The sequence below is a fragment of the Salvelinus namaycush genome, chromosome 7, assembly GCF_016432855.1.
Source record: "Salvelinus namaycush isolate Seneca chromosome 7, SaNama_1.0, whole genome shotgun sequence".
Lineage (NCBI taxonomy): Eukaryota > Metazoa > Chordata > Actinopteri > Salmoniformes > Salmonidae > Salvelinus > Salvelinus namaycush.
Window position 1 is genome coordinate 42,813,311 of NC_052313.1, and position 24,192 is coordinate 42,837,502.

The 24,192-nt window shown below is 43.4% G+C and overlaps 2 protein-coding genes across 3 annotated transcripts; both read right to left on the reverse strand.

Annotated features, from left to right (window-relative positions):
• Positions 1 to 2,513: 2,513 nt before the first annotated feature.
• Positions 2,514 to 23,941, reverse strand: LOC120051261 (dehydrogenase/reductase SDR family member on chromosome X-like). 2 transcript variants are annotated; one of them, XM_038998027.1, is made up of 7 exons: positions 23,784 to 23,941; positions 19,206 to 19,313; positions 18,674 to 18,742; positions 11,013 to 11,114; positions 9,125 to 9,332; positions 7,822 to 8,029; positions 2,514 to 5,031 (listed from the first exon to the last, which is right to left on the reverse strand). In XM_038998027.1, exons 1-7 carry the CDS (start codon positions 23,881 to 23,883, stop codon positions 4,849 to 4,851), a joined length of 978 nt encoding a protein of 325 aa, XP_038853955.1. In that variant the 5' UTR covers positions 23,884 to 23,941; the 3' UTR covers positions 2,514 to 4,848. The 2 variants fall into 2 exon arrangements, with proteins under 2 accessions (XP_038853955.1, XP_038853956.1); XM_038998028.1 differs by lacking the exon at positions 19,206 to 19,313.
• Positions 20,091 to 23,895, reverse strand: LOC120051260 (E3 SUMO-protein ligase ZBED1-like). The gene is made up of 2 exons (XM_038998026.1): positions 23,784 to 23,895; positions 20,091 to 22,556 (listed from the first exon to the last, which is right to left on the reverse strand). Exon 2 carries the CDS (start codon positions 22,502 to 22,504, stop codon positions 20,423 to 20,425), a length of 2,082 nt encoding a protein of 693 aa, XP_038853954.1. The 5' UTR covers positions 22,505 to 22,556; positions 23,784 to 23,895; the 3' UTR covers positions 20,091 to 20,422.
• Positions 23,942 to 24,192: the final 251 nt, after the last annotated feature.

Sequence of the window (24,192 nt, forward strand, 5' to 3'; positions counted from 1 at the left end):
TGCAGTCAAATGACCTAGTGGCCTCATGGGTGAAATGTTATTAATATTTATTTTTTTAAACGGCCAAAATCCAGTGTTTCTATGTCAAATGGTTTTGTTATATTTCAGTCTTCTGTGATGTATATAAAGTGTAATATTGGGATGCAAACTCAAAATTAAATACCTTTCAACTCTATATCTGATATGATACAGGTGTCTTCTTTGTTTAAGCCCATAACCATGTGTGTGAGGTGTATACTTCTGTTTCAAAATAGATTTGTTTAAGACTACCAAGAAACACTCTGGGTGACCCTGATTTAGCCCACTGCGGTGAAAGGTTAGCAGGTTGAGCAATTCATGATAGTCACCACACTCTTTGCAGGTATGTACTGTACAACTTAAACCTTAACCCAACCCTAAACTTACCCCTTACCCTAATCTAGCCACATGATGGACAATGCATCACCTTTTTTCCCTGGACTTTCCTTGAGCAAGAAACCTCACGGTAGAAGCACAGGGAAATGGAATCCCTCTCCTAACTTAACCCTAAGTCTAGCTTCCTGTGCACTTCCCGGTTTAACCCTAACCCTAACTTCATGTCCACATCTCGGTTCAACCCTAACCCTAGCTTCATGTCCACATCTCGGTTCAACCCTAACCATAGATTCATGTCCACATCTCAGTTCAACCCTAACCCGAGCTCCATGTCCACATCTCGGTTCAACCCTAACCATAGATTCATGTCCACATCTCGGTTCAACCCTAACCATAGATTCATGTCCACATCTCGGTTCAACTCTAACCATAGATTCATGTCCACATCTCGGTTCAACCCTAACCCGAGCTCCATGTCCACATCTCGGTTCAACCGTAACCCGAGCTCCATGTCCACATCTCGGTTCAACCCTAACCCTCAACCTTAACTCAAGCCCTACACCAAAAGTGAAATAAGAAAATAATGTCATTCTTAATAAGACATCTGTCTTTCCCCCGCATAATCCTCTGGAGTTGGCAGCTATTTCAACCACGCAATATGAATGAAGCTGACAGAGCCAGATGTGCTTCCCTGTGGCTCTGGCTACATTGCTAATGCTAACTAGCCCCCAGTGCCTAAGCCCTGTCACTTACCCCCTTTTTACATTTTTAAGCTCTTCTACGGTACAGTTCACAGAGGCAAGTCTGTGACTGCTAAATAGTTAACTAGGGGACACTCTTTAGGGCCAAACGATTGGTCTCTGAATTGGATTTTATCGTTATTCAGATACATACCACATATGTGTATAATCCCTGCGGGACTTGAACCCACAACCTTTTGCGTTGCTAACGCCACACTCTGAGCCACACGGGACCACATGGAGCTATTACCTAGCTGAGGTGCCCCAGGACCCGGTTTTATCTACGCTGACTAACAGGTCTGCTGGAACGACCGCAGGGAACAAGAGGATGTCCTGTACATATATAACTAGAGATGGCTGACTTCCCCCAAATCACTGCAGTCAAGGAAATGCTATTCAGTACTCACTATATATCACACAGCAACATAGAAACACATCTGAACATGGGGTTAGTGATCTTGCGGCTCTTAATCTTTAGCTATCTGTTTGAGACTGTAATAAATTGCATTGACGCAAAATAAAAGCGCTAGGAAAAGATGCAACCTGATGCAGAGCTAAGGGTGGAAGCGTTGTCTCCGTAACACACGCATGGGATCACAACGACTTTCTTTTTGCTCAGACCTGATGCAATTCTTTCTTCCAAAAAAAAAAAAAAAAAAAAAAAAAAAAAAAAAAAAAGCAGAAGAAAAAGTCAAACATGACGATAATTGACTCTTCATCCTCTGGCCATTGAGACATGGGCTGTGCTGCTGAGGCCGGCCCAGTATAGTTTATAGATTCACACTGATATAAGACTCTCCTCTCTCAGCATGGATTTATAGAAGAGCCTTACCCAATCTCAGGAATAATATGGAAAGAGACATGGTAAAAAAAATCCTTGTGTAACTCGTGAATAAAACATTGGATTCCCCAATGTGTGTGTGGTCTACTCTACTCATGGTGCCTGAAGAGCACAGTGTTCTAAGTCGTCCACTTTGACACACATTAGGTATGACGCGCTAGCCTGAAGAAGGACAGATTGGTTTGTCAGATGCTTCGAAAAGACTGAGGCCCTGCTTGCAAGCTGTAGGGGTATTACTTCCACACAGTAACATAATAAATGTCATGGCCTGTCCACGACTGTGTGTGTGTGGGTGTGTGTGTGCGCGTGCGTGCGTGCCCGTGGTTATGAGAGTAACTGGATCCTTCTTACTTACCTAAACGTCTATACACAGAATGAGTGTCCTTGAATTAATCATCTCCCATCATTCTGACAGTGCCTGTGTTTGACGTGAACCAGATCCCCCCCCCACACACACACACACTATTGTCAATATGTTGAAAATTATAATACAATTTTGTCAACCATTACGCATTACTGTACACAGTAGATTTAAGATAATAGGCAAAACAAAGCTGGGGATAGCAATTCATTTACAATAGATTTTATTTAGATGTGTGTCCAATGTGGACCTCCTTCTCTATGCTATGAGTGAGGACAACACAGTCACATCTAAGAATCACACAATGACTAGAAACTCAAATGAATAACTACTTCATTAATTAGTACAGTACAACTAAAGAAAACCTGGAAAAGCAAGGCATCGTTCACAGTGATTGTGGTAATACAATGAATAACCTAATTACTTCAGATTAAAATGTCCTACTGAAATGTTTACATCTTGCTGTATTATATTTCATGTTTATGTTGTTTATTATGTGTTATTCTTATCTCTTACTTTTTACATTTTTTTTTATAGGTATTTTCTTAACTGCATTGTTGATTAAGGGCTTGTAAGTAAGCATTTCACTGTATTCGGGCACATGTGACAAATAACATTTGATGTCTCTTATGTCTGCCTTTATCCAGCATTAGACTCATAACACATTTTGTATTACAACAAAAGCAGATGGAAGCTTGGAGAAGAGTCCTCTTCTCTTCAACCTTCCTCATTAGTACTCTAAGGAGCATTTGAGTATTGGCACTGTTGTTATTGAATAACTATCGTCTGGGGCATGTACCAAACTGAACCTTACACTGCTTGAGGCATGCATACACATACAGTACTTGAACACAAAACACTTAGACAAAACATTGACGATATCCTGTATGAGAATGTTGACACGCATACTTCAAATGGATTGGAGACACCTAGAAGAAGCACAGTTAGATAATGAAGATGTGCAGTCCCTATTACCCATCTTAATTACAAAGATGTCATAGCAAGTGTTTGTAATTCAAGCGGCCATCCAACCCGAGCACAAATGTCAAGTAGCACCCAAGTTAGAACTCTCTACACTAGAAACCTCTTATCATGAGAACCACTTCGTCATTTAAAGATTCTGAATCTTCTAGTCAGATGAAAATGGCAAAAACATGAAAATATGTTCCATTAACATGTTAACTACTGTTTCAGGACATTTAAAGATGAGCATCATTTTGTTATCACGGTATGGCACAGAGACATCAAAGATCACGACAACATTTCACATCAGTCACAGTGAAGTGGCGATAGCAGGGCAGAACATCCCCTCTGGGCACAGGAAGTCAAACAAGGCAAAGGCATCTACTGTACTATTAGGAAGCTTGCTGTCAGTTTTTGTCCTTGATGATTACAACAACAGGGATTGGACACACGCATTAAACGAGGCAAGTGCAAATGAAGCTGGAATAAGGCTAACCAAGTTCGAGTCTCATGGTTGTCATTATTAGCCCTTCACCAAAGCATATTTGACATTATATTTTTGATCACAGCTATGAGGCGGTACATCTACAGATATATGGTCCAGTCCTTGATGGGAGTTAGGGTTGGACTAGGACCAGGAATTGCCTCTGGCATTATTTTAACGCAACGGCCAATTTCTTTTTCCTTGAGGCCCCCATTATTAAACAGATAAGAAAAAATTAGTTACACAGGCCCACTAGACTAAAAATGGCATTTACCCGAAATGCCAGATGGCCAGTCCGCCCCTGATGGGAGTCCAAGTAGAAGAAAGAAGAATGGACAGAGGGTCCTATTTTAGACAGGAAAAAAAGATGGCGCTGGTTCAAAGCGATATTACTAGCTCCGAGGCACTACTAGCTCCGATGTTGTTCCTTGTGTCCTTCAATGTTTTGTTATCTGCGATTCCAGAAGAGGGAGCTACAGTACAAAAGCTTCATAAATTTGGCAGCAGAACTGGTATTGCAATATAAAAAACATAAATTCCATCACTCAATGTGCAGTTCAGCATGTGTTTAATAGTGCTTGTCGCATGGTAGAATGGATGTCTTCAGAAATGTCTTTGCGGAGGAGAAGATATGTTAGAAGATATGATATGCTGGAGAGTTGATTCCAATGCTGATGTGTTATGCAGTACTATGAGGACAGAGGTCAAGAGAGGACAGTTACAGTAGAGGCAACAACCAAAGTTTCTGCTGTAGCTAGATGTTGCTAAGTAATCAGGAAGCCTAAGTCCACAGGCTGTTGCTCTATATAGTGCTGGCTGGGGCTGACTTGGGCTGTATCCCGATACTACTAAAGTACGCACTTGTGCTCTCCTCCCCATGAATTTAAAAGCATTGGATTGGTGTCAGCCTAGGCTAGAGGAAGTTGCTACCATATTTCCTATAGCAGTGCTTTAAGATCCATGAAGGGAAGGGAACAAGTGCACACTTACGGCCGAAGGGAAGGGTTGAGAATTGGGACGCAACTTGGTTGTTGTTGACGCTGGAGGGAGGTGTCATGCCGTTGATCTTGGCATATTTCTAAGATCATGGTTCCTGGTTCCTCCTCTAGGCCTCCTGAAGACCAACCAGCACACAGCTCTGTTTCCACAGCTCAGCCCTCACGTTGTGATCGTAAGTAATGTCAGCGGATTCAGCTCTCTCCCCGTTATAGAAGTAGCAGCCTCCGACCCCCTCCAGCTGAGACGCAGTGGCAGCCAGGATAGCTGTAGACGCTCCCTCGGCTGGGGTCTGGAGATGACACAGAAATAACACTTTAAAAAAAGAATGGCAGGGACAGGCATGTTCTTCAGAAACATCGTGGTCCTCTGTTCCATTTTCAAAATTGTAAACTGAAAGCCCAGTTCTGTCAATCATTCGAAACGGCAACATTAACGCTTTCATAAACAGGACGCAAATACATTTCACAACTGACTTGCTAAGCAGGTTCAGTTAGTTACACCTTGTCCCCAGGCTCAGTTGCTAGAGAGGCGGCTGGGCGGACGAGATTAGAATTAGGCTATTTAGATAAACGACAAACAGTTGTTACAGCAATCTAAGGCGGCTGTGAGCTCTCAGGTGAACTAACACGTCTGTCTGGCAGCAGCAGCCTGTGGTGAGTGATGTGCAGCAGGCCGGGCAGCAGCAGGCAGGTTAAGTGAAAGAGGTTAGAGAGGAGGAAGCAGAGCCAGACTGATCTATTGCAGGCCATGCCTACTGCTCTGGAAAGCCCGGAGCTTATATAAGGCGCATATGGCGGCTCCTAAATGGGCCCACTGCACTGGAGGTGAAACAAATGCCAACACAGAGCATTTAAAACACTACACTCGCTGCCCGTGGGAATCTGAATTCACGCCCCTCGTTTAAACACACAAACACAATCGACAACACACAGAGTGTGAATGTCTTTGCTGATGGGAACTTCGAAGAGTTCAGAAGAATTTGCTCCCCACAATATATTTGGTCTAGAGGTGAGGTTTTTGTAATCCCAATTGTTGTATGGCCAAAAACAGAGTCAATGTGATTAACATTGAGGATGTTCCTTGAATGGAAAATGTGAATGAAGACACTGGCAGACAGGCCGGCTTGATTTTCGAAACAGCAGATGTGAAATAGCCCCTAATGAAATCCGTCGACAGATGGGCCACAAGACCACCAGTCCAGAAATGTGTACACACGTCTTAGAGAGCACACATAGATGTCTCACTTATAAAAGAAAACACTCGTAGAGAAAGGAAAAGTGACAAACATTGAACAAAACAATATTTCATGCATTTTCATATTTCTTCGGGTGATCACTTGTAATTTGGACATAGGATTGAGCAACCATCTGTGGCCAGTGGGCATCACATAGCTGCCCTCCATATTGCAGTCAGTTGGCAATACAAATGCTGCAATACAAAAGGCTGCAATACTTGGCAATCCAAACCTCAGTGGATATGAGACATCTTTCCAAACACACAGAACCCGAACGATCAGACTGATAATGATTCGGCACTAGACCCCAGTTCCAAGATAAAAGCCTCCGAAAGGAAATTATGACTGAGATAAACATCAATATAAACTCTCATTATCTTTGTGGAATATGAGTATTGAGGAAATTAAATTCAGATGTTTGTCAGGCTATCTTTATATTGTCACCCTTGAAATACTGTATTTTTTTTTTTAACACTTAAAGCCCAACTAGGTAAGGCTTAATTTCCCAGCACATTTCTCTGTGTTAAAGAGGACACGGTCATCTTAAACTATTCAGGCAAACAAGCAAATTGGCGACACGACACTGCCCCTATTAGAATGCCCTAATACAGATTGAATCTGTGACATTTTAGATGCAGATTCAAAGGTGATTTAAATAATTAAGAAATAAAAAAAATAACATTACTGCCACATGCATTTCGCTTGCAGCTAAATTGTTGATTGCCCTAAAATTATAAGCAGGTTGAAGTTTATTGGAACGAGTCTTGTCTTTAAGGCAGAATTGAGCGATCTCTGCTAGATGGGCCAGTTGCAAAGTCAAAATTGTTTATTTTTGTTCTTAATTTAAGGATAGGGTAAGGCATTAGGTTGAGCAGTGTGGTTGAGGTTAGGTTTTAGATGACTTGATGATTTTGTTCCAACTAGTGACCACTCTGCAGAGCTGCCTCCAGAACAAGATTCATGACGAGAAATGCTAACCTGCTAATTATAATGGGAATGACTGTGTCGTTTGCACAGGTTTCTCACAAATTGTGATGTAGTTTTCAGAAATACACACACCCTCTCACCAGTGGAGGCTGGTGAGAGGAGGACGGCTCATAGTAATGGCTGGAACAGAGCGAATGGAATGGCATCAAACACCTGGTAACCGTGTTTGATGTATTTGATACTATTCCACCTATTCCGCTACAGTCATTACTACGAGCCCGTCCTCCGCAATTACGGTGCCACCAACCTCCTGTGCCTCTCACATGTGGTTATGAATAAATTGACCACCCCATTTAACACACCCTTTAATGTGACTGTAATAGACATGCTTTTATTATCTCAGAACCCCAAGATTGCAATTATAATCCTTTTTAAAAACACATGGATTCCGTGGCAATATGACCAACAGAAAAACTCATTATGAAGCCTGAGCAGTAAAAGGCTGGACCATTCCACATGTGTTGCACCTTCTTAGTATTCTCATCAATCACCGCTGTTAAGCTTTGGTCAAGCGTAGAAGCTTTTCCTATTACCATATCTATCTTTGGTGCATTTATTTCCCCCTCGAGTACGCCAAATTCCTAAGTATTTGTAAAGGTCGTTCACCGTACCCTGAACAGTCGTACAGAACTGTCAGCATAGTTTACGTTCCCCTATAGTGAAGTATAAGAGTGTTAGGTGGAGTACTATTACACTGTTGTTAGTTTTGTGAAGGAATAACGCGAAACCTACACTTTAACAGTGACACATCACGTGGCCCATATCTATAGTATATTTCATGCATTTTGTCACAGGTTCCTAACCCTAAGGTGGCCTTTAAATATTTGAATGGTCATCTAGATTAAGATTCTACTTTACCCTAAACAGCATTTTGGCAACAGGTTTCTTGGCTGCCTGGGCTGGAATGCAGAGGTTGTTGTACAGGTCAGTGTCCACCATGCCTGGGTCTACTGCGTTGGATGTTACTGGGAACCCTGCTGCTGTTAACTTCTCCTGCAGATGGTATGTGAAGAGAACCAGAGCCAGTTTACTCTGAGAGTAGGCACCATGCGCACTGTAGCAGGACCTGGAGGGAGGGAGAGAGTGGGATGGAGAGAGGGAGAGAGAGGAATGGAGAAAGAGAGGGCGAGAGAGACCGTTTATCTCGGGTTAAGTCATGCTTTATAATATGATAATTTGGCAGTTTAGTTTGCCCCAAAAAACCTAAGCTAATTAACATACATAACATACTTATTCCGTATGTTGTCTACAACTTTGTTGTTCCCAATCCAATGCCCCCTACTAAGCTGTCTGCATGACTAAACCCAATGTCTATTATAGAGTGTCTGTATTGTACTGAATAGATAGACTTATTGTTAACACCAGAAACACCGTTCAAAAGCAAATCAACTTGTCTGCACAAACGCACTGTGAAGGTCATAAGAGCATCCGACTGTGAAATACCCAATCTATAATGTGTTTCCCCCCTGTTTCTTTTTCTTACAGCGTGAGATTGTTTCTGGGTGGAGCACCGTTGCAGCTAGCCGTTTGTAGCCAGCAGCATCACCCACTCATTTCTCCCAGATGTGACGAAGCCATCTATCGCATCTAAATTCGCAGCCGAGGAAGAGAGACACCGCTGTTCTTGCCCTTGAGGCAAGGAGCCTCTCAGTACAGACTGTATAATAATGGTTTATCACACTATCTGTCATCGCTAACACTATCTGTCATCAAAACTAATCATTTTGGTCCTGGTAAGAACGTTTTCGAAAACGTTAATGTTTTTTTATTGAGGTAAATATTTTAAGAGTATCAAAAAGGGAATCGAAAGGCTTTGTCGGTCAATGAGATTCATTGGATATAGCTTGTATCTTGAATTGAGAATGACATTCACTCGTAGCCAACAGATAAATACTACTACCACATTGGTAATGGTTTTAAATGTGCTACTTGACTGTCCATCAACCATGACTAATACCAACGAGATTACGATACCATGTCGGGATTTTTATTTCGAGAGATTGATTCAATTTCAGCACTCAATTGGACACCTGAGAACAATGTTGGAAGCCCTATACCAAATAATCTGGGTCTGTATTCATAAAGCGTCTCAGGGTAGGAGTACTGATCTAAAACAATTCTGAGATGCTCTGTGAATACAGGCCCGGGTCCTGGTCCCTACCTGCCCTGTAGGTCTTCCATATTGAGTCTTCCAACGTAGTGTGTGGCGGAGGACATGGTGACGACGCGGGAGCAGGCGTCGTGTCTCCCAGACCTCTTCAGTTTGTCCAGGAGGAGGTTTGTCAACAGGAAGTGTCCCAGATAGTTCAGACCAAAGTGCAGCTCGAAACCGTCCTCTGTCTTTCCCTCTGGAACCAGCATGATGCCGGCTGTGAAGGACACGCAATATGACATTTCAATCTAAGTGCTTTACAGATACCCAGCCTAAAACCCCAAAGAGCGAGCAATGCAGAGGCAGAAGCAGAGTGGCTAGGATAAACTCCCTAGGAATGTTCAATCAATATGTCAATAAGATAAAACGGCTGTCTATGCCGATATACAGTAACTGATACTTCTGTTGAGTGATTGTGAAAGGATAAATACATGGAACTGCTAAGGTCGTGGGTTCAATCCTCAATTCAAGTAAGACTTACAGTACAGTGAGTGCATACATTTTTAATTTGTGTAGGCCTAAATTCCTTTGGATAGAACTGTCTGCTAAATGGCATATATTCTTATTACGTGATCATTAAAAACACTCCCTTTATAGACGACTGACCTCTAGGTGCGCTGTAACACTTACAGACGATGGTCAACGAGACCTGTCTGCAGATCAGTCTATGGTCTCTCAAGCAGACACCTTCCCCTAATGCAGGTTGAAACAGCTCATTACTCGAACCTCAACACCATTGGCTACATGGTAATGGAGGTTACGACAATGTGTTTGTCAATAACACTATTGGACATGCCATTAGACGGCTAAAGTGAAAGAGAGACGAGGTGACATTAGGCCTTGCTTAGCTTACTAAAGCATAGGGCATAGACAGAGAAAACTCACGGCGTGACGACAACTCTACTAGCGGGGGGGGGGGGGGGGGGGGGGGAATTCAGGGAAATCAGAATGCTATAGGGTCCTGCGTCCAAAATGGCACCGTATTCCGTATTTAGTGCAGAACATTTGACCAGAGCCCTACGGGTCCTGGTCAAAAGTAGCACACTATATAGAGAATAGGGTGCCGTTTGGGATGCGTCCGGGGTCTGTGTAGCGATGACCTTTCCCTATCATTACTCTCTCAATGGGACGACACTAACATCTGCCCTACGTCCTTCCTTCGGCATCTACTATCCATTATCCATCAGCCGGGTGTGATATGTGATGTTAGCTGCCGAGAGCATCTTGCAGACCAGTGAATTATTAATTCAGTCTGTTTGTGGGCAGAGAGTGGGTGACTGTTACCCCAAGCCAGTCAGTACTGGAGTCTCCAAAGACCTTCTCTCAATAAAAGCTATTTTGTTCAAACAAACTGCCCTGGAGGACTACACAATAGGGTTTCGCCTTAAATGCCACCATATTCCTATGGCAGAGCACTACCTCATAGTGCTATGATCAAAAGCGGTGCACTAAAGGGAATAGGGTGCCATTTCGGAGGCCCCCAAGGACCATGAGACACTATTTTCAAGGGTTGACGACAACCAGGGTTTGCTTGATTTTTCAGATTACATTTACATTTTAGTCATTTAGCAGACACTCTTATCCAGAGCGACTTACAGTAGAGTGCATACATTTTATTACATTTTTTACATACTGAGACAAGGATATCCCTACCGGCCAAACCCTCCCTAACCCGGACGACGCTATGCCAATTGTGCGTCGCCCCACGGACCTCCCGGTTGCGGCCGGCTGCGACAGAGCCTGGGCGCGAACCTAGAGACTCTGGTGGCGCAGCTAACACTGCGAGGCAGTGCCCTAGACCACTGCGCCACCCGGGATGAAATAACTATGCTATGATTCTCTTCAGAGGTGAATATTGTGGTGTATTGAATGAAGAGGTTGTTTGGTGTATAAGTACCATTGTTCACAAGGACGTGAAGTGGTAGAGCCCTGGCTTTAAACCTTTGGACAAACTGCCGTACCGACTTTAGGGAACACAGGTCCAGGAACAGAAACTCCACTGTGAACAGAACACAAAAACAACATGAACATTCTTCTATGCCTAAATATACCGGCATCTAGCTTATAGCATCAACAAATCACAAACAAACATTACAATTTTCCTATGCTATAATACATAGTACTACTGTAGCTAATCAGACATCTAACACAGGTCAGGACAAGACATCATCCTTTCATTTAGTCTTACATCAACCATTAACAGACAGTACAGTGATCATACCAGTCCATAAACTGCAAGACAGATTATTGCAAAGGCTTTCAATGAGTAGAAGTACATTTTAAAAAAGCAGCACAACATTGCTTAGAATCAAGGGCAATGGTGACATCATCGAGGACCTTTAAGGTTGCAGTGACACATCCATAACCTGAGCGGAAACCAGATTGCGCACCAGAGAGAATACTATAGGCATCAAGAAAGCCAGTGAGTTGAGTATTGACAAGTTTTTCCAACACTTTTGATGAACAGGGCAAAATAGAAATAGGCCTATAACAGTTACGATCAGCTTGATCTCCCCCTTTAAATAAAGGACGAACCGTGGCTGCCTTCCGAGCAACGGAAACCTCCCCAGAGAGGAGAGAGTGATTAAAAAGGCCAGAGAAAGGCTTGGCGATGATAGGGGCAGCAACCTTAAAGAAGAAAGGGTCTAAACCAGATGAACCAGATGTTTTTTTGGGGGGTTAAGTTTAAGGAGCTCCTTTAGCACCTCAGACTCAGTGACCATCTGCAGGGGGAAAGTTTGCAGCGGGGGGAATAAAGAGGGTCCTCTCCTTGCTTTTAATATCTCAGGAATCCTAATTATACAAATCCTAATCTTTTACTTCCTTTCCACCTGAAGGATAAAGCTGCTGTATGATAAGCCATGGTCTCATTCAGTAGTACACTATAAACCGTGAGACAAAAACTAAACGCAAGGTAGATTACATTATGGCAATACACTCAGTGACCTGGCATGAATTAAACATGATCTCATCAGCAGGTGAATAAAAGAGCACAAAGCACGAGTAGATGTATATCTAATATTCTCTGGTATGGAAACTATAACCGACGAAACATTGTTACAAAGAAACGGTGGAGAGTTAATTGTGTATGCAGGAATCATTCTTATGGGCCAAATGATAGCGTGTTTATTTATCACCACAGGAAGCGACAGAGTGGACAGAGTGCTTCACTGAACTTTACTCATCTGCATAACAGTGCAAGGGAAATAAATACAGCTCTTGATCACGGCTCCAACATGAAAAAGGGCCACATTATATCCTAATTAAATGAAGTCAAAGCATTTTAAAAGGCAACGCTATAATGAGACAGGAACAAGAATGTCATGACTGAAGCTAGCTCTACTGCTAGGAATCCAGGGTTTTACACAATACTATTGAGTAATGACATTAGCGCCCCCCCACATAATTAAACAAATGATTGTCCCATAATTAGGTAAATTACTCTGCATTACACTAATCACGGGACTCTTCCCCACTGAGTGTAAAGAGTGAACAGTGTTTCAAGCATTGTTGAGCTGCCATATAAATGGCTCCAGAAAATAAGAGTAGAGAAAGCTCGAGAAATCCGCTATAAATGTAGATGTTCTGTTGGGAAGGAGAACTACAGATGAAAAGATATTCAGCAACTCTTGGTAGGAAAATGGAAGTTTGCTTCAAAAATCAACCTTTTATTGTTAAAACCATTCTGAAAATAGCTTCATTAGGGTACTAGGAAAGACCCATAGGCGATGTGTGTGTGTGTGTGTGTGTATGCTAACAACCCATAACTGTAATGTACAAATTTGTGTAAAGCGAGGGGTCAAAGAGATCAATTGACAGCCCTGTAGCTGTAGAAAGGAGAGGACAGAGGACATCTCTCTGTAATAAGCAGTGTGTTGTGTGAGTCACAGTGAGTCAACAAAGGCCTTGCTAGCTAATGATCTTGTATCTTAAGTGGGAGATAACAAAACATGCCCCCGGCTAATGGCTTGTGTAAGGTCATCCCAAGAGACCGTGATTTACAAAGAGTAGAAAGTGGAGAGAGGCTGTTCTTTGTCCCTTGTATGAGTAAGCTAACTATATGGTGGTTATAGGCTTCAGAAATCATTGCAGTGGAATTAATCTAATACCGTACAAATATCCCAACAAATGCATATTTATTCTCTTTCTCCTCCGTCCTTTCTTCCTCTCGAACACTTCAACTCTCGAAAATACCAAGCTTTTAGGATTTTACGGTGAATTTATCCTCCGAAAATGAACATATCCATAAAAAATAAAATAACTTCACTGAGAATGTGTGATCCCCAATAAGCTATCTCTATTCTAATCACTGCCCAATATTGACCAATATTTGCATAGATTACAATAATTCATTGGAAAAAATATCCATACTGTCGTAAATATTCTTCCAATCCATCTCTAGTGCCAGAGCTTTGTCACGGTGCCAGACCTGTCATGAAGGAAAGAAGGATATCCTCTAGACTAGTCACAGTGCCAAAGAGCCAGCTGGAGGACACAGACTAGAAGGCGTCGTGCCACCTGGAATACCAACAAAGATGTCTCATCCAAAGACTTGTTGAAATACTGCCATCTTCCTGAATTACATTCTCTCCCTGACCAGTTCTGACCGCTGCTGTACATAGACAACTGACCAGCTGCTGTCCAATAGCAGGACAGAGGACTGGAAACAGGCTGGCTGCTAGTTTGACCGTCCAGCTGCAACTCTGATAAGAGATTGATCGTCCACAATTATTTATAGGAGCTTATAGGATAGATTGATGCTGCTCCGAAAAAGGAGGAGGAGAAGGCCGATTGGATGGTAAATCAGCAGGATGTCTATTGGCATGAGATTCACTCTCCGTTGCAGAAAGGAGGTATGGAAGTCAGGAAGTCGTTAAAGGAGATGAATGCAGCCACTGGTGTCGCAAACTAAACCGGTGGGCTTTCTGACACTTTAAAAAAAAAAAGTCAATAACTTTTATTGCAGAGACACGGCATTGATCATAAAATACCAGCAGATACAGCACGTTTCTAGATGACCGTAAATAACAGGTTGATTGTACAGTGGTTGCGGTCTCACAGTATCACACCCACATGTGTCATATGGACTAAGGCTCAGACACCGCGACGACAAACAGCGGTGGCTGTCCTGTCTTTTGCCCACATCGCGGTGTGTTATAGCGTTCACCTGCTGGGTTTTCAACGAGCTATGGCTGTTTTTGACGTTTTGTAGAATCATCGGGAAATTGACTGCTGATATTCTGGTCAGAGGCGCGCGGCCGTCCATAGTTCTGGGCCCGGCTTCCCAAAACCATTGAGGTTAAATTCATTGTTAGAACTTTGTCGGAGCATCTTTAAATCTCGGGACTGTTTCACAAATCCGTCGTCACTACAGTTGCCCTTGAAAACGCGTGTTATTTATTGGGCACAGACAACAGCACAAAGGGCAAGAAGGTAGAGACAACAATACATCATGCAAAGCAGCCACAACTGTCAGTAAGTGTCCATGATTGAGTCTTTGAATGAAGAGATTGAGATAAAACTGTCCAGTTTGAGTGTTTGTTTCAGCTCGTTCCAGTCGCTAGCTGCAGCGAACTGAAAAGACGAGCGGCCCAGGGATGTGTGTGCTTTGGGGATCTTTAACAGAATGTGACTGGCAGAATGGGTGTTGTATGTGGAGGATGAGGGCTGCAGTAGATATCTCAGACAGGGGGGAGTGAGGCCTAAGAGGGTTTTATAAATAAGCATCAACCGGTGGGTCTTGCGACGGGTACAGAGATGACCAGTTTAAAGAGGAGTATAGAGTGCAGTGATGTGTCCTATAAGGAGCATTGGTGGTAAATCTAATAGCCGAATGGTAATGAACCGCTCGGGAGCACCCTTACCTGCCGATCTATAAATGACATCTCCGTAATCTAGCATGGGTAGGTAGGTCATCTGAATCAGGGTTAGTTTGGCACCTGGGGTGAAAGAGGAGCGAATTACAATAGAGAAAACCAAGTCTAGATTGAACCTTCGCCTGCAGCTGAGAGAAGGCCAGTGTACCGTCTAGCCATACTCCCAAGTATTTGTATGGAGGTGACTACCTCAAGCTCTAAACCCTCAGAGGTAGTAATCACACCTGTGGAGAGAGTGGCATTCTTCTTACCAAACCACATGACCTTTGTTTTGGAGGTGTTCAGAACAAGGTTAAGGGCAGAGAAAGCTTGTTGAATACTAAGAAAGCTTTGTTGTAGAGCGTTTAACACAAAATCCGGGGAGGGGCCTGCTGAGTATAAGACTATCATCTGCATATAAATGGATGAGAGAGCTTCCTACTGCCTGAGCTATGTTGTTGATGTAAATTGAGAAGAGCGTGGGGCCTAGGATCGAGCCTTGGGGTACACCCTTGGTGACAGGCAGTGGCTGAGACAGCAGATGTTCTGACTTTATACACTGCACTCTTAGAGAAAGGTAGTTAGCAAACCATGCCAAAGACCCATCAGAGACATCAAAACTCCTTAGCTGGCCCACAAGAATGGAATGGTCTACCCTATCAAAAGCTTTGGCCAAGTCAATAAATATAGCAGCACAACATTGCTTAGAATCAAGGACAATGGTCACATCATTGAGGACCTTTAACGTTGCAGTGACACATCCATAACCTGAGCGGAAACTTTGCATACCAGAGAGAATACTATAGACATCAAGAAAGCCAGTGAGTTGATTATTGACAAGTTTTTCCAACACTTTTGATAAACAGGGCAAAATAGAAATAGGCCTATAACAGTTACGATCAGCTTGATCTCTCCCTTTAAATAAAGGACAAACCGTGACTGCCTTTCCGAGCAATGGAAACCTCCCCAGAGAGGAGAGAGAGTGATTAACAAGGTCAGAGATATGCTTGGCGATGATAGGTGCAGCAACCTTAAAGAAGAAAGGGTCTAAACCATCTGAACCAGATGGTTGTTTGGGGTTAAGTTTAAGGAGCTCCTTAAGCACCTCGGACTCAGTGACCGTCTGCAGGGGGGAACTTTGTAGCGGGGGAAAAAGAGGGTGGAGCATTGGGGCTAGTCGCATTAGAAGGGGTGTTAGATGAGAAAATGTTGGAAGGGCAAGGATGCATGGCTGAGTCAAATAGGAATCCTGACTTAATATATTGGTGATTAAAGAGCTCAGCCATGTGCTTCTTGTCAGTAACAACCACATCATCAACTTTAAAGGACACGGGCAGCTGTGAGGAGGAGGGTTTATTCTCCAGGTCTTTAACCGTTTTCCAGAACTTCTTGGGGTTAGACCCACAGAGAGAACTGCTCCTTAAAGTAACTAACTTTGGCCTTCTGGATAGCCTGAGTGCACTTATTTCTCATTTTCCTGAACGAGAGCCAGTCAGCCTGAGTATGCGTGTGCCGAGCCTTTCGCCAAATGCAATTCTTGAGGTGGAGTATCTCTGCATAGATTACATAGGGTAAGCCGGCTAAATATTTGTAGCTATAGGTCAGGGATCAACTAGATTTTTTCTTGAGTGGATGGTCGTAGGCTAGAACATAATTACAAATCATTTGAAGGCTGAAAATTGATTGCAAGAAGCCCAAACAGATATATTTGACTAAACATAATAATTCCAAACCTTGCTTACATCACGTGTCTCTCTATTATGCGTGGGAATACTTGGGAAAAGATTTTCAAAATTAAAATCACCTGGAGCTGATTTCCTGGTGTTTTTGGTAATTTATTTGCTCATAAATGAAAGCCCCCTCTGTGCGAATGCCAGTTGGGGAACCCTGCTATAGGTTGTATTTCATAGACTGTGATCAAATGTCAGTATTGTGGAATAATTCTAAAGTTAAGGTAAGATTTAAAAGGGAGAAAACTGATCCGAGAGCAGCGCTGCATTTCTTTTGATCCTATCAGTATCGACCGTTCTCTCTGCGTGGGGTTTTGGGAAACACATGTTACATCGAGTGGCGCAGCGATTAAAGGCACTGCATCTCAGAGCTAGAGGCGTCCTGGTTCGAATCCAGGCTGTATCACAACCGGCCGTGATTGGGAGTCCCATAGGGAGGCGCACAATTGGCCCAGGGTCGTCCGGGTTTGGCTGGTGTAGGCCATCATTGTAAATAAGAATTTGTTCTTAACTGACTCGCCTAGTTTAAATAAAGGTTAAATACGTTCCATCACTACGGGAAACCGGGCCCTGGTGCGTTTCCCCTCTTATGCAGAGACGTCTTTAAAGCAGACAGTCTTGAATAAGGAACAGGATTAAACTGTTGAGGGGGCAGAATAAATTAGGCTTAATAGGACCTGAAGCTACTGTCTCTAAGCATCGTCTTGCCTGGTTGGTGATTTAGCAAACACATTCTGACAACACACACATCTGTTCTATTGTCTCCGTATGCTGCTGATGAAGCGAGGTTAGACATTCTGGCCCTACAAAGGTCAGAGGAGGATTCCTGGTGACATGCCACACAAACATTTTCTCAACCATCCGATCTTAGACAGCAAACACAGTGATATGGATTGTATGTTGGGTGACGAGGACAAACTCCGACATATAGAGCTAATACCAAACGTGCTCAGATATCGGAGAGGGCATGAAATACACATATACAAAAAATTTGCTCAGAAATACATCTCTGTGGCAGACATTGTTATTGGCTCTCAGGCCTACCAGTACACACTATATAAGACAATCAGATATCCTGTTCATGTAGGAACTCTTACCGTTTTGCCTCCCACACAACTTGTTAGAGGCTTGCTAAACACCGCTTGCCTGACAGTGCATGCTAGGGCTGGGGCGGAGCAGGGGGATTCAATGCACCAGGGGGACATTTCCTGTTTTTAATACAAACAAGCCCATTTCTCATTTCCACGTGTGTCATCATTACTCTGTGGAGCAGGGCGTACGTGACAATGATGTTACCCTGGCTGACTGGAGCTGTGCTATGATCATTGTCATCTCGGCACCAGAGAGGAAGGGAAGAGAGAAGCTGCCTGCTTGGGATCAAAAGATGCCGTCTTCCCTTCTTTCCAAACAGCCTCTTTAAATCACATCTGCATGACAATGAAACTGAGACTGGTTGGCAGCAGTTCGCTTTCCTCCCCATACTCATCAAACACAAGCACAGACAAACATCTCCCTCGCCTTTCCCCTGCTCCCACTCGTGACACGACTTTGCTTTTATCAAAATAAATGTAAAAAGTACATTTAAGGGAAGGAGGGACCGGGGAAGAAAATGGGAATTGAAGAGAAAACCTGCTGCCTTTAGATAATTGCTTTTGGAATGGACTCTGGCGTCCAAGCCGCCTCTGACAAGGTGCAGGTGTACAGACATCCTCCCTCTGTTACAAAGCAGGAGAAGTGGTTTACTCTTACCAGCACGAACCCACATTTTTACCCCGGAAAACACAGTTAAAAGTCAGGGCACTCATGTACATAGGCCTATGTCTGAATAGCTTATTCCCTGTGTATAGAAGCAGACCTATTTGAGAGGTAGCCTATTTATTCTGCAATGGCTGTGTGGAAACGATAGAGAGACAGAGGGAGAGAGATAGAGCGGGAGAGAGAGGCTATAAGGGAAATAGTCCTGAGAAAATTACCTTTCCCCTCGCTGCCCTCTTCGTGGATCTTCTTCACAGCTCGCAGGCCTTCCTCTTCAGAGTTCCCAGCTGGAGGAGAGGGGAATGATTAGGGAAAAAAAGAGGATGGATGGAGGGATGAATGAATGGGGTACTCTGGAGCAGCAGGTATCCTCCCCTCATCATAGGGACCAGGGAGAGCCAAGTGAAAGACTAAACCTACACTTCTGATTTGGGTTTCACTGAAGCAGTGCCACTATTACCTCAATAATGATTTCTTTGCAAAACCCTATTAAATTTGATTGATGAGTCACATTTGATTAGGTTAGGAAATAACTGCCTTAGGCAGGGATGTGTTAGCAACGTATCAAAGATTCCCTTAGATTCCCTACGTGCTGTAGTGAAGATCAGCGCGACAGCATTCCTTAGGCTACAATTCAACAAAACATTAACCTAAGGATGTTAGCCCACAGGCTTCAACTATGTTGGACTGAGCAATTTAGAATGATTTGGGAGATTACTGAGTCATGACCAAAGGGTGTGTGTACAATACCTATAACCACATGCATGCCAAGGTTTGCCAGGTGTCTTGCAGTCTCATAACCCATTCCTCGGGCACCCCCCGTCACTATGGCAACCCTTCCATTTTGTTTGGGCAAAACTGTGTGAGGAAGAAAAAGAAAACTAAGGTCCATACGTTACCATTGCCTTACAATACAATGGAAAAATCTATGGGTTGATACAAACAGGCGTATTTATTCCATCCAGTCCAACATATCACTGAGAACAACTCAATTACGGGCTATCAAAACATAATTCCGCTGACTCAATTTTGTTTTGCCCATTATAAAAAACACACAGTACTTCCATTTTGGGGCAATTTGTGTTGGGTCAGAGAAATTACATTGGGCTGTAATCTGCAGCTATCGAAGTGTACGGTGTGGAGTCGGACTGAAGTTGAGCGAGTCACAGGTAAATAAATCCGTAACGACCTCTAGTCCTGAAACACGCAGGGAGGAAGAGCCCTTCATTATCGATGCCACATAGATCCATTTTGCTTCACAAAAACAGTTCCTGCCCCTGAAGATAAAATGACTTTGTGCAACAAGCACACAATGCACAGCCTGCACAGGCCAGGCCAGACAGTTTAGCATGACTAAAATTAGAGTCGCAGTGCTTATCTATGCACTGAGGATGATCAGGATGGTTGAGATTTCAACTCTATTACATTTCTCCCAATCAGATTTGCATCACATTTGCAGTGGCGGATGGTGAGTGGTTAAATGGGCAGTTCATTGCTCATTTAGTTTCCAAAACAACTGTAACACTGAGGAGAAGCCTATAAATGCAATTTGATACCTTTGTAGTACCATCAGGACTCATCTGAGGAAGTTGTATTGGACACACTGAACACAAAATGAACACGAGCAAGCAGAGATTCAAGTTATATAGGATATACTTTATGTTCTTCTGAGAGTTCAATACAGATAACAAAGCTTGGCACATCAAAGCTAATCTAAAACGTACTGTAAAGACATCTTAAACAGTCTAAGGACTTCAAAGAGCAAAGCAAACAATGACTCAGAAATGACTTGAACATTGGGACAATAAAAGCCATTCAGTCCTACATCAAATAGTTAATCAAATTAAAATCGCAGCACGATCAGCAACAAAAAATTCACCAGATGTTACACTCACATAAATCCTTTTTACTAGTAAACAACTAAATGCCCTCTTTATATATTCCTTTGTTAAGTATTTCCTTTAGGATTAGGGTATTGTAACAGTTTGGTAGTGGGCAGCGGCCTGCCCAGTTATTCCATGGCCTGACCCAGAGTCCTGCTCCTGTCCCAAGCCCCATTCCCCTGAGTCATCCTCAATAGGTTCAGCCTCATTGCAGCGCCGTGAGTTTTCATAGAGAAACACCTGTTGGTCTACATGTGCCGGGGTGAGGCGGTTCCTCTTACCACAGAAGAAAGTCCCTGAGGAACTGAACAGTCTGTGGGAGGGGACACTAGTGGCGGGGACACACCAGTACTTCTGGAGCACCTTGGGGAGAGTAGGGAATAAGCCCATACGGTCCGACCACCAATGGAGAGGGTCTTCGTTGAGACCCAGGATCTTCTGGGATTTGAAGTTGCTCAGCTCTTCCACGACCTGAGCGTGTAGCTCCTCTTGGTTCTCATCATTGCCTGACTGGCAAAATATCACAGCCAAAGGGTTGCCTGCATTGCTACATGAAGGAGAGGGTTTGTCAAGAGTCTGTTTTTTGTTGGGTGGCTCATCAGAAAGAGGAGCCAATTCATCTGTGACCACATTCTCATTCCTCTGCTTCTCAAGAATGGCTTTGGCCTCCTCAATGACTTTACTCTCCACTTGGGAGCGGTCGTGGGGGGACAGGAAAGGAAGCCTCTTGTAACGGGGATCCAGGAAAGTGGCGACGTTGAGAAACGTTGCAATCTCAGACGTCTGCGGGTAGGTGCTGGACAACACCTTGGAGATGACCTCTTTGGCCATGCCAACCTCTTTTGCATCCCCTTCTTTGGCCTTGAGGGTTGTGTTCAGCAGCATGTGAAGGACAGGCCTCACCATACTAATGGTCGGATACCTACAGTCTGTTATCATGTCAGCTACCAGTTTGAAAGGTTGCAGAACTCCAATCAAGCCCTCGACCATGTTCCATTCACTGTCCTTGAAACTCAGCTGATGGTTGTCACTGTCCTCCATGAGTACCACACTGATAATGGCCTGCTGCTCTTTCAGGCGCTGGAGCATAGTCAGTGTGGTCACCCAGGATCGGACCCTGTCTCTGATGAGGACACACTGGGCTAGGCCTTGCTGCCTCTGCTTCTCTCGCAGCAAATACATAGCCATCACGGACTGTTGGAAATAATCAACAAGTTTGCGGCAACGTCCCAAAAAGCAGTCAATTCTGGGCAGCTGAAAGGCCTCATCCATCCCTCGATTTATAGTGTGGCCAAGGCAAGGCATCTGCACGGATAGATCCAGAAGAGAGCAAGCTTTCACAATGTCCAATGAACCGTTAGTGGTGGCACCGTTGACTTTGTGAGTTATCCCCCATTCGACAAAGGCTTCGTACAATGCTCTGGTAATATTCTCAGCTGTATTGTCCTCTGGAACTTCAAAAGTTTTCAGGCATTTGGAACTCATGGAGAAACCAGAACCTAGTCCGTTTTGGTTCAGAGAGTGCATGGACAGGGAGATGTAAGTCCTGTTCTGGGTTTGGCTTTGCCAAAGGTCAGTTGAGACACCGCAGTTCACCACCCCTGCCACCTCACCCAGCACTGCATCTCGGATCTGATTGTACCTCTGTGGTAGGGCCTTCATTGCCACGTCGATTCTGCTAGGGGGCAAGTATCTTGGATCTGCAGTCCTTAAAAGGGCCTGAAAGGTGGGTTCTTCCACCACAGACACAGGGTACATCCCTTCACAGACAAAGCTGACGATCGCAGACGTCAGATCATTATGCCGTCGGTTGATATTTTCAAACGCTGGGCTCTGCTTCAAGATGGCTTCCTGACATTGCTGCTGCATAGGTTCAGTCTTTATCTTGGAGTAGGCCGTTGCAACCGCCTCACGCATCTGCTCCGTGTTGCTCTTCACAAACTCACAGAACTCAACTGGGTGGTTCTTCTCCAGGTGGTACGAGAGATTGGAGGTGTTCCCGGAATATGCTATTTGAGTCATACATATGCGACAGTAGATCCTCCTCCAGTGTAGTATACACCCGTCTGCATCGGTGTCAAAGCCGAAATACCTCCATACTTTACTTTTTGCCCTTGGATGTGCAACAAGGTGGAGATTAGATGAGGAAGCACCTTTGGCCTCCATTTTGTTCCTTTGACAATTATCCTTTTAGGTGCCTTCACTCATTACTGAGTACCTAACAAAGGCAGTGAGATAAAGGTAGCATGAGATAACAAAAGGTCAACAACAGGAAAAGAACATGTCAGATAGGGGCTTTTACCCCAGTAATTAATAGGCTATAACTACGTTTTTTCTTATTTGTAATTCAACCTATTCTCTAAATAAAATATTCTAAGAGCCAGTACAGAATGAGCTTGCCTCTCCCCTGCTGTGGAAGACATTGCGTCACCTTAAACATAAATCTAGGGGACACAACACAATCTGCTTTGAGTATTGACAATTTTGTTGATCCAATCATCTCTCTAATTACTAGCCGGTCTTATCTTGATTGAAATACTGAAAATTGCCTGACCCAGTCTCTCACCATAAAGCCTAGGGTCCAATTACACAAGCATCTTTTGCCAAGGCTAAAACTAACTTCAGTACAGCTTAGGCCCTAAATGACACAACTGGATTCTTTGCATGCTTAGGTATGTTTGAGAGGTTTAGGCTAATTGGTCTTTTCGATAACGAGACAGAATACAACACTGCTATTGTGTCAGTACAGGCTAGGCTACAAGTTCACATGAGGATTTCGACATTCTGATGTGATGTGAATAAGAGGGAATCTGGGCTAAAGGTCATTGATTACCCCTATCCTTCCAAAAGCACTATAGTTCACACAATGGCAATGAAGATATGTAGTGAGATTATCATGACGTGTGATTCACCTTACAAGGCATGGTATTATGGCACACTATGAATTTTGAAAATGTGCATAGGAATATATCAAAAACCCATTCCCATTACAGACCTAGACTACTATTTTTGTAGAATCAGTGAGCATACAAACACTATACTCAAATGTAGGGTTAAAGTAGCCTAAGTCTGCGGTTGTGTGCATTTGTGAAATGGAATGTGAATTATGGAAAGCAGATCATATATCCTAACAACATAAAGGCTATAGGTAAGTTACAGTAGCAGTCAACTACCGCATAACACTTGCAGCTTAATTTTATGACAGCCAGTTATATCAATTCCTCAACAATTTGTTAAACAGTGGTTGCATTTTGATATTAATTCGTTTGCTAGTCAATTTTCAGTCAAAATGGCTATTGTTGTTGAAAGCCTTCACTAGCTAGCTAAGTAGCTAACGTTAACAGGCAGCTCTAGCCAGCAGCTAACGTTATAGGATAGGATAAGTGATCATCACAGCTGCATTCAATATCTTCAATGAATACGGGAATGAACAGAAAAGTCTAACCTGGTAACGTAAAAGACTTGTTGAACAGTTGATACAGAAGAACTTTAACTCCCACTAAATACAGCCTCAAAATTGGTAAAATGAAAGACAGTAGCCACATATCTGTGCCAGGTCTCTTCGTGTGTTTCAGTCGTTGGATTCCGTGCTACTCTGCACACTTGTGCTTCGCTAAGTTCCTCCTGCTCTGTGAGGGCGCCGAAGCGCGCTCCGCCCCTTGACATTAGTTCTGCCCCCTCAAATCTGTATCACGAGTAGGGCACGCAACTGGCAGGAGGCGTAGAGATGTGAGGAGAGAAATAAAAAGGCCTACCCTTATTAATCTAATTTCACGGTCTGTACAGTGCATCAAATATAATATCGTCAGTATTTTTTAAATTTAGACTTCTTACTTCACAAATCCAGTTATAAA

What these genes read in the sequence shown, in the direction of transcription:
- LOC120051260 (XM_038998026.1), bottom strand. Translation starts at nt 22,504, where the DNA reads ATGGAGGCCAAAGGTGCTTCCTCATCTAATCTCCACCTTGTTGCACAT.
- LOC120051261 (XM_038998027.1), bottom strand. Translation starts at nt 23,883, where the DNA reads ATGTGGCTACTGTCTTTCATTTTACCAATTTTGAGGCTGTATTTAGTG. An exon ending in AGAGGGCAGCGAGGGGAAAG is followed by an intron (nt 11,115 to 18,673) that starts GTAATTTTCTCA and finishes TTCTGTTCACAG; the next exon opens with TGGAGTTTCTGTTCCTGGAC. An exon ending in ATGGAAGACCTACAGGGCAG is followed by an intron (nt 8,030 to 9,124) that starts GTAGGGACCAGG and finishes CCCTCCCTCCAG; the next exon opens with GTCCTGCTACAGTGCGCATG.